At 40.5% G+C, this 9,384-nt stretch overlaps 1 protein-coding gene across 1 annotated transcript; it reads right to left on the bottom strand.

The window, feature by feature from the left end:
• Window positions 1-3,074: 3,074 nt before the first annotated feature.
• LOC100533443 (buccalin precursor) lies at window positions 3,075-7,257 on the bottom strand (the record flags this gene model as incomplete). The annotated part of the gene is given in 2 exon segments (NM_001204720.1): window positions 3,075-3,573; window positions 5,741-7,257. Coding segments are annotated over 2 exon segments (1,518 nt in total). The 3' UTR covers window positions 3,075-3,555.
• Between the last annotated feature and the right edge of the window lie 2,127 nt (window positions 7,258-9,384).

Here is a 9,384-nt window from a genome sequence, read left to right as displayed (position 1 = left end):
AATAATTTATATACTTTTTAAAAATAATGAATAAACAACACTTTTCTGTTCCGGCCCAGACTGCTAAAATAATTTTGTTGCTAACACCACTACAGTAGGAAATAATCCACTTCTCGTCGCAGCACTTATAGGACCTATTTGTGTTGCAAGTGCCGTAAACTCTTACAAAAACTTAACTCTGAAACTTCATGCATACCGAATACCCCTTCCAGCATCTCTTAAGTAAACGCAATAGTGTTGACAGGGGGCGTTAAACCAATACCATTTCCCTTTTTTGAAACCCCTTCTTGACACTGATTCATAAGATTCTAACTCTAAGCCTGTAAAGCTCGTTATAATTCAATTTTGCTCAGTGGAACTGAACTGTGTAGGAATATCATTATTATTATCTTAAGGAAAAAGCCGAACCCACACAGCATCTGTCTCAGGTGTTCCCTGTCATTCCCTTCTGTGTCTCCGAAACCACGACACCTCCCAGTTTGGGGGTTCTCAAGCACCCATTAGATATTATCTCACGCTTTCGGGAAATCCTGTAGAATTATTTCTTGTGCAGATGTGGCGATCGTGTTGTTGGGGCTTTTGTGGTTGGAGACTTCTCCTATTTTTTCCTTTATATTTTCGCCAGTGAGATCGATAGATAGAGTGTCTCACTGACTCGCCTTGATTTCATATTATAAGAGAGATACCTTTTAGATGGAAACATAATATTTGATCTTTAAAAAAAAACACAAAACAAATTTTAACTCACTCAGGACTTCCGATTTGGTCATTGGACAACGACGTAAAAACACGCTGTTTTGTGTGGCTCTTTGAAGACAGAAGCATACCAATTATCTTCGTAGTTCACACAGATGTTTCTTGATCTTTAACTGGAAATGCACCAACAACATGCATGTAGGTATAATAGAAGATACAAATTCGTATTCATGATTTGTGTACGGTGGTTTATCACACTGTGCCTCAACATAACGTTAAGTTGGTCCACTATTGCTATGGCATGATATTATGAAAACGTCTACGCTACATCTAGATCTATACATATTCTATTTGTTAACGTTCATCATTTTGGTCGCCTCAAACTTCCAAACAATTTAAATTTCGAATTTGAAAAAAATAACTGGTTCAGAATCATTTAAGGGGTGCCCAGTTTTATTAAGGAGTCTGAAGTCACTGTAGTTTAATTTTCAGTTTTTCATTAGTTTTGTTTAGATCTAATCTTGGGAAAGTCCGTCTTCTAAGACGCCATTGTAAACAAGTGAGACTTCCGTTTACATATAGTGCTGACTGGACCCACAGTGACTTGACGATCTATGCTTTCGAGTCCGTTCATCGAACAGGAAACCCAGCTAGTCTCTCTCTATGGAGTGAACTATTGTGTGACCTGAAGAAAGCGCTAAATCATGAGAGCTACGGTAAGAAAGAAGGCTACGAGGAGAATAAAGTACAGCTGATCATTGTGGCTGTTCCTCTCTCGACACAGGGCTGGAACAGCAACAAGTAGTTCCTTCTAGAAATATTCTTTGCGCAGAGCCAGGAGAGGGGGGGGGGGGAGAAATTAAATGTGTCATGACACGATGGAATCAGACGCTCGTCAATTTTTGGGCAGATAGAGTTATTGTTCTCATTTTAAATCTTGTTCATTTTTCTTGTGTTCGATGAAAAAAATACTCATCTATCAGAAACAGACGTTGAGATATTTGCAATTTAAAGAGGTGAGGGTCGCCTGGTTTCAGAGGTACGTCAAATTAACGAGAAAATATCCACTAAAGTTTGTCAACTTCCAAAACTTGAGAGTCCACACAAACTGCATGTTTACATTTGTGTGCCTGAAATCGACATATTTCAGCAAAACTCCACAGGCTACAGAAATGTGTTTTTAAATGGACCTTAAGGGTGTTGAGTCAACCCCCCCCCCAAAAAAAAAAACAACAAAAAAAATAAAAATAAATAAATTCTATAAAAATTGCCACAAGTATAGAAAAATGTTTTTCTTCGATTTCATTATTTTGACGATCGCCTGATTCCACCAAGATGTTTCAGAAATGCTTTCACCACAACAAAATGTGCCCTGGAAACTAGGGGCTTGCTTCTCGCTGTCGGCACATGACGGATGTCATCAGGGGAACCTGACCTCAAGGAGTCTCTCCTGTAACTTTGTGCTAGTGTCAGAGGCTGTGTTGTTTCACATGTTTCTTGGTAAGGTACTATCTGTTTGTGCGGTATTAATTGTTTGTTTGATATTTGTTTGTTTTGTCAGTTGTTTGTTTGTTTGTGATGTTTTTCTAAGATATTTGTTTGTTTGTCATGTTTTTTTCTGAGATATTTGTTTGTTTGTCATGTTTTTCTAAGATATTTGTTTGTTTCTTTATTTGTGAGGTATTTGTCTGTTTGTGAAATATTTATTTGTTTATTTATTTGTTTGTGAGATATTTGTTTGTTTGTTTGTTTGTTAGTGAGATATTTGTTTGTTTGTTTGGGAGGTTTTTGTTTGTTTGTAAGATATTTGTTTGATTGTTTGTGAGGTAGTTGTTTGTTTGTTCGTGAGGTTTTTGTTTGTTTGTTTGTTCGTGAGGTTTTTGTTTGTTTGTGGGGTACTTGTTTGTTTGTGAGTATTTGTGTTTGAGATATCTGTTTGTGGTAAAAGTACTGCTTGATCTAGTTCGGTGTGTACTGTTCTGGTTTTTGTACCTGTGTGTGTTGTTGTTGTAGTGTTGTTGTTGTTGTTGTTGTTGTTGTTGTTGCTGCTGTTGTTGTTGTTGTTGTTGTTGTTGTGTGTGTGTGTATTGTATGTGTGTACGTGTTGCGTATGTAGTGTACACCTGTGTGTGTAATAGTCTGTGTCTGTGTGTGTGTGTGCCCGTGTGTGTGTGTGTGTGTGTGCGCGTGCACTCATGTATTGAATGTATGTGTGTTGTATGTGTGTGTGTACGCGTGTGTGTGCTTGTGTGTGTGTGTACGTATGTATGTATGTGTATGTATGTGTACGTGTGTGTGTGTGTTTGTGTGTGTGTGTGTATGTAGGTACGTGTGTGTGCGTGTTTATGTATGTGTATGTATGTATATGCATGTATGTGTGTGTGTGTGTGTGTGTGTGTGTGTGTGCGTGTGCGTGTGTGTTTATGTATGTATGTATATGCGTGTGTCTACAAACAAACCAGCAAACACATTCCTTTCATCTCGCACTGAACTCGTCTCCAAATTTACGTGAATGAAATGAGCATTAGAATCTTCAACCGTTTTCTTTTATTATTATAACAAGCCAAAACAATACGTGTGTGCTCTCAAAAGATTTTCATTCGACAGGCAGTTTCAACAACAGAGGGGCTAGATCTAGCAAGTAATGTCCAGGATATCATTGCACACAAGAGCCAGCAAAAGTCACAAACTGAAAAGAACTCCCTTCACTTTTCCTTGTGGAGGAGGGGAACCGTTTATTCGAGTATCTCTAGACAGACAGAGGAGAAGAGGGAGTGGCCTGGTCTCTCGATGTCTCTGCCCGCACACACGCCTGTCTCCCTGGCCATCAGGCGGGATACTACGTCACAGCGGTCACTCTCACAAGCTCTTCGACGACTGGAGGGAGAGGGAAAAGAGAGAGACCATTATTATTATGATTATCATTATTATTATTATTGTTATCATTATTATTTTGTTACATTGTTATTCTTATAGTTGCTGTTATTATTATTGCTATATTATTATTATTATTATTATTATTATTATTATTATTATTATTATTATTATTATTATTATTATTATTATTATTATTATTATTATTATTATTATTATCATCATCATTATTATCATTATCATCATCATCATCATCATCATCATCATCATCAGCTTCATGATCAGCGCTCATCATCATTACTATTTTCATTTTTATTATCATCATCATCATTCTTTTTATTATTATTGTTATTAATATTTATCATTATCAAATTATGTTTACAGCCACCATCACCACCACCATCATCATCATTGCATTGTGAAGGATTTTGAGAAAACTGCCATGGAAAGGATAAGATAAGATAAGATAAAAATAAAATAAAATAAAATAAGATAATATAAGACAAGATAAGATAAGACAAGACAAGGCGAGATAAAATATAATTGTCGCATTAGGACATTTTCTGTAGCTTTACAGAAATATTAAAAAAATTTACAAATATAAAAGGAATTCAAACTATATCCTAGTGACAAACGAAATGCAGTCTGAAGAAAACTAAACCGGACAATAATACAACATGCCACATCAGATGCAATAAGATGCAATAAGATGCAATAAGATGCAATAAGATGCAATAAGATAAGATAAAAGATCTCCAACACACTACAGGCACACTTGTCTCAGATTTTGAACCTTACGTCGATACATTCGGATGTGTTATGTATGTAGATAGAAAATCAATAGCAGTACAAATTAATGTTCATTTTGATGTAAGCCTTTTCGCAGAGGGTGGGACTCGGCTTTTGTGTCTTCCTTTGTTGGTTCGTGGTTGTGGTTGTTAATATGTATCTGCCGCTGCGTGATCGTAAAACATTTGTGTGGAAAGACTATGCGATGGGTCGTCCTTTTATTATATTTGTGACTTTAAAATATAGAAGTTGTTAATGATAAGAGCATTTGTATCCCGCCTTTCTCCACAACAAGGGCCCAAGGCGTACAATCTTTTATCAACCGATCAGAAAGGAAATAACAATGCTTCATATTTCTTTCAAAAGGAAGGTTATGCTTTATACGGGGGATGAGGGGGGGGGGGGTCGGTCCATGCACATTTACGGATGCGCGAAGTAGGGATTTGAGTTTCAATTTATAAACACCGCTTGGCCATTCAAGTGGCGGCAACACCCCGGAATTTGAGGCCAATCTCGGATAGAATATTCTGCTAGCTTAAGTAGGCCAAGGGCTACCGAAAACACCCTTAAAAAACCACCACAATCTCTTAGGAATTATATAAACGATGGTTATCCGTTCAATAGTCTGACATGATTCAATACCATCTGAACTATCAAAGAGCTATTTCGGGATGTGGGTTACTTGGAAGGGATCGATTTTGAAGTAAAATCAAATCGTCAATTACCCCTTGGCACTGTGCCATAATACGGAATCCTACAACAGCGCGCAGACTTCTCGATCACCCGAGCTGTAAGCTACGATAATTCTAAATAACGACCCTGAACAACGATATTTACCTTTTTGTTATGATATAATGTGATTTTAGCCGTTCAGTACACTTGTTTTATTGAGCACCCCCCCCCCCTCAATCCTCCATGCACTTTTCCCAAAAAGAGGAACAACACAACCAAAAGTGAACATAATACAAGAAAAAGAAAACCGAGGAAAATAATCAGCAGCAAGAAAAAAAGGAAAAAATAATTGTAAAAGAAAAGCAAACAAACAAGCAGCCAAAATGTGACAATCTCCGACCACAAAATCTGAATTAAAACACACACAATAAATAAGACAAAATGTGACAATCTCCGATCACAAAATCAGAATTAAAACACACACAAAAAGTAAGACAAAAGCGAAAGCAAAAGGAAAAAGTTACAAAAACTAGACAAACACAAAAGCTAAGACAAAGACAAATACTGAAACAAAAACAAAAACAAAAACAAAACAAACAAGTTACCAAAATACAACCACCAAAATCAAAAGCAAAGACAAAAAAACAAACGCAAAACAAAAAAAAAAGTTACAAAACCATAACGCATAATCCCCAAAAGGCCAGCTCACCTGTTCCTCTGTCGTTGACCTCTTCTCCACCTGCCTCACATCCTCCTCCTCCTGTTCGCTGCTACTTCTCTTTCCCAGACGACCAGAAAACAACATGGGATCCAACTGTCGCTTGCCGATGCCGCCCGTAAAGCCGTAGTGGTCGAACCCTCGCTTGCCGATGCCGCCCGTAAAGCCGTAGTGGTCGAACCCTCGCTTGCCGAGACCCGGTCCAAAAGAAAACTGATCCATCTTCCTCTTTCCTAAGTGGCCGGAAAAACTAAATCTGTCCATCCCTCTCTTTCCTAAGCGACTTCCGAACATAAAAGAATCCATCCTCTTCTTTCCAAGGCCCGGAGAAAAAGCGAAGTCGTCCATTCCTCGTTTGCCGAGGCCTCCAACGAATCCGTACCGATCTAACCCTCTCTTCCCCAGAGCTCCGGTAAAGCTGTAGGCATCCAAACCTCTCTTCCCTTCCTCGAGGTCTCCCGAGGCCTCGCCCGAGTCCCTCTTGCCGAGTCCTCCAGTAAAAGCGAAATGATCCATCCCTCGTTTCCCCAAGCCGCCAACAAATCCGTAGCGATCAAGTCCCCTTTTACCCAGACCAGGCGCAAAAGCGAAACTGTCCATCCGCTTTCCAAGTCCTGGAGCAAAAGCAAAGCTGTCCATCCGTTTTCCCAAACCCCCAGCAAAAGCTAGACTGTCCATTCCTCTTTTACCCAGACCAGGTGCAAAAGCAAAACTGTCCATTCGTTTCCCAAGGCCTGGAGCAAAAGCAAAGCCGTCCATCCGCTTTCCCAGTCCACCTGCGAACGCTAGACTATCCATACCACGCTTTCCTAGACCAGGGGCGAAGCTAAAACTATCCATTCCTCTCTTTCCGAGTCCACCTGAAAATGCTAAACTGTCCATTCCTCTCTTTCCGAGGCCACCTGAAAATGCTAAACTATCCATTCCTCTCTTTCCGAGTCCGCCCGAAAATGCTAAACTGTCCATTCCTCTCTTTCCGAGTCCACCTGAAAATGCTAAACTATCCATTCCTCTCTTTCCGAGGCCACCCGAAAATGCTAAACTGTCCATTCCTCTCTTTCCGAGGCCACCCGAAAATGCTAAACTGTCCATTCCTCGTTTTCCGAGTCCAGCAGAGTAGGCAAAAGAGTCGTACCTCTTCCCGATACCCCCAGAAAATCCTAAAGGGTCAATTTGTCTCTTGCCAAGTCCCCCAACAAATCCAAAATGGTCGATCTTCCTCTTGCCGAGACCTCCAGTAAAGCCGTAGTGATCAAAAGCTCTTTTCCCTACACTCGGGAGGTATGAGTACGGGTCAACGTTTGGCCTCTTGTTCAGTTCCTGAGACATGCTGTAAGGGTCCAGATCCGCTTCCTCACTGACCGCTTCTACGTCATCAAAGCTGCCTGTGTCGTCACTGGGGTCAGTTGCGTCCTCCGCCAGGGCCAGCCCCAGGGAGAGAGCGAGAGAGACGTAGAGGAGGATGTGTCTGTGGCCTCTGTGATGCGCCATGGTGAAGGGGAGGGAACCTGAGGGAGGACAACAGAGGGGGGGGGGGGTGTGGTTAGGTCGAGTTTTCAGGGGTGTTTATTTTAAGCAAATATTATGTCAAATAGGTATCAAATGAGGCAGTGCTTGATGAAGCCCATGTGGGAAGCTCACTGTTAAAAACAACCAGGAAACGACAAGCACAGCTTTTGGGATACCTGAATAGACATAAAGGTCTTGAACATCTAGCTCTCACTGGCAAAATTGAAGACAAACGAGGCAGGGGTAGGCCCAGAGCAACCTACTTAGAGAACCTAAACAAATGGGTAATGGGGAAAGATTAGGCAAACATAGCTTTTTTAAAGAGCATCCGAGTAAAGGAATGAATGGAGAACTATGATCGCCGATGTCTGTCGCAAATCTGGGACTGGGTGAATGGTAAAGGGGCTGAGTTATTGGGAGGTTTGTGATGCTGAAGATTTGGATGATGAAACTGTCTGTGTACAAAGGAGGAATTGTCTTCCGTATACTTCTTTTAGTTTTAGTAGAGGTTTTACGACGCTCGCAACTGAATAAGGTCATATTATGAGTGCCAGATTCCGTATTCTTCGAGTTAAGAAAGAAATCTTTGATCATCAGTTTTGCACAAACCGGACGTCCGGGGTGATTTTGGACCAGAAACCAGAACCCCCCTTCCAACAAACAACCACCCCCAAAAAACAATCAACCAACCCACTCCCCAAAAACAAACAACGAAAAAAACCACACAAAACAAAACAGTCCGTCAACTGTTAAACGTGTAAGCTTTTACGCTTTCCCCCAAAGCGGTGTATATTTTCCCCCGCACCTACAATCCCCCTCCAGTTAACACAATCGCTGTCAAAACGATTTTCAATTCAAACCGTCTCCTAAACTGTCTAACCTACATCTAAAAGGCATAATCGAAAGCGGAGTAGAAAGAAAAAAAATCGGTAGTGCGGTATGCCAATAGATCTAAATGCTCCGGTGAGATACGGTCTCCGTCGACGCCTAGATTTCTTCGGCTGTGGGAAAATTGCTATGTTTACGCTCTTTTCGCTCAGCTGATGGTTCAGAAAGGTCAGAGGTAGACTGCTCGTCCCCTCATTCCTCTCATCATCCCTCACAGTTCGCAGATCGATGTTAGGAGACTGCTGTGAGTCCCACCGATCATTCTTTCTGCACGGCACAGACATCGAACCTCGCTCCTTTCTATTGATGGGAATTATATATATATATATATATATATATATATAATAATATTAAAACAGTTTAAACAGACTCTATCCTTTCCATGTTAGATTTAAGTGCTCAACTGGAGAACGAACTTATTTGTTTTAGTAAGAGTTTTTTGTATAAGCTACTTGCAACTCAATGAGGTCACTGTATAAGTCAATAACTCTAAGTGGCAACGATTAGAGGTGATACTGGAGCGTAGCGCACAAAGAAATGGGACTGGGAGAGATAAGGACGATAGATTTTGGAGTGAGGTTTTTTCATAATTTAAAACGTAAAAAGACAAGCAGCGACACGCATGCTTAAATACTATGAACTGTCGATGCAAATTCGAGTTTGTTATAAAGATTTGGGCACAAAATTCCAAAATATGCCGCCACTGCATTGCCTTTAGTCCGCTGCTCATTAGACGTAGGCTATCTTCAGCTGTTTGCTTCCAAATTAGCTCACCTTGAGATGTGCGGAATGGATTTCAATATTGTTACAACTTGGATGACGCAACAAGAATTATTACGGAACTGACAGTAAAGCCAAGAATTCCTAAATCGTGTATCACATGATACGCTTTTAGGGCTTGATCGTTTCCGGGGTGTTGATCATTCACACATACCTACATTAACCAGTTTTTTTGTTCCTCCATAAAAATTCGCTAAAATCTTGATACGTGGAACTGGCTCTTATAGGGCGAAGATCTACATTTTTATTACAATCCAGCAAGTTGATTATTGAGATGTTATTCCGCTAAACTACCGACAATCAAGTCGCGGTATTCTAAGCGGGAGGTCAACGCGTGACTCCCCCCCCCCCCCTAAGTCAGTATACTTCATGAACATATCGCTGCTGTAGTCCGGTCTTGTCTTCCGAGGTTATTTTGGTCTATACGTTTAACACATTCCACCCACCCGCGTGTGCTT

Source organism: Aplysia californica, unplaced genomic scaffold (genome assembly GCF_000002075.1).
Source record: "Aplysia californica isolate F4 #8 unplaced genomic scaffold, AplCal3.0 scaffold00144, whole genome shotgun sequence".
NCBI lineage: Eukaryota > Metazoa > Mollusca > Gastropoda > Aplysiida > Aplysiidae > Aplysia > Aplysia californica.
This window is presented reverse-complemented; position numbering and strand designations above follow the sequence as displayed.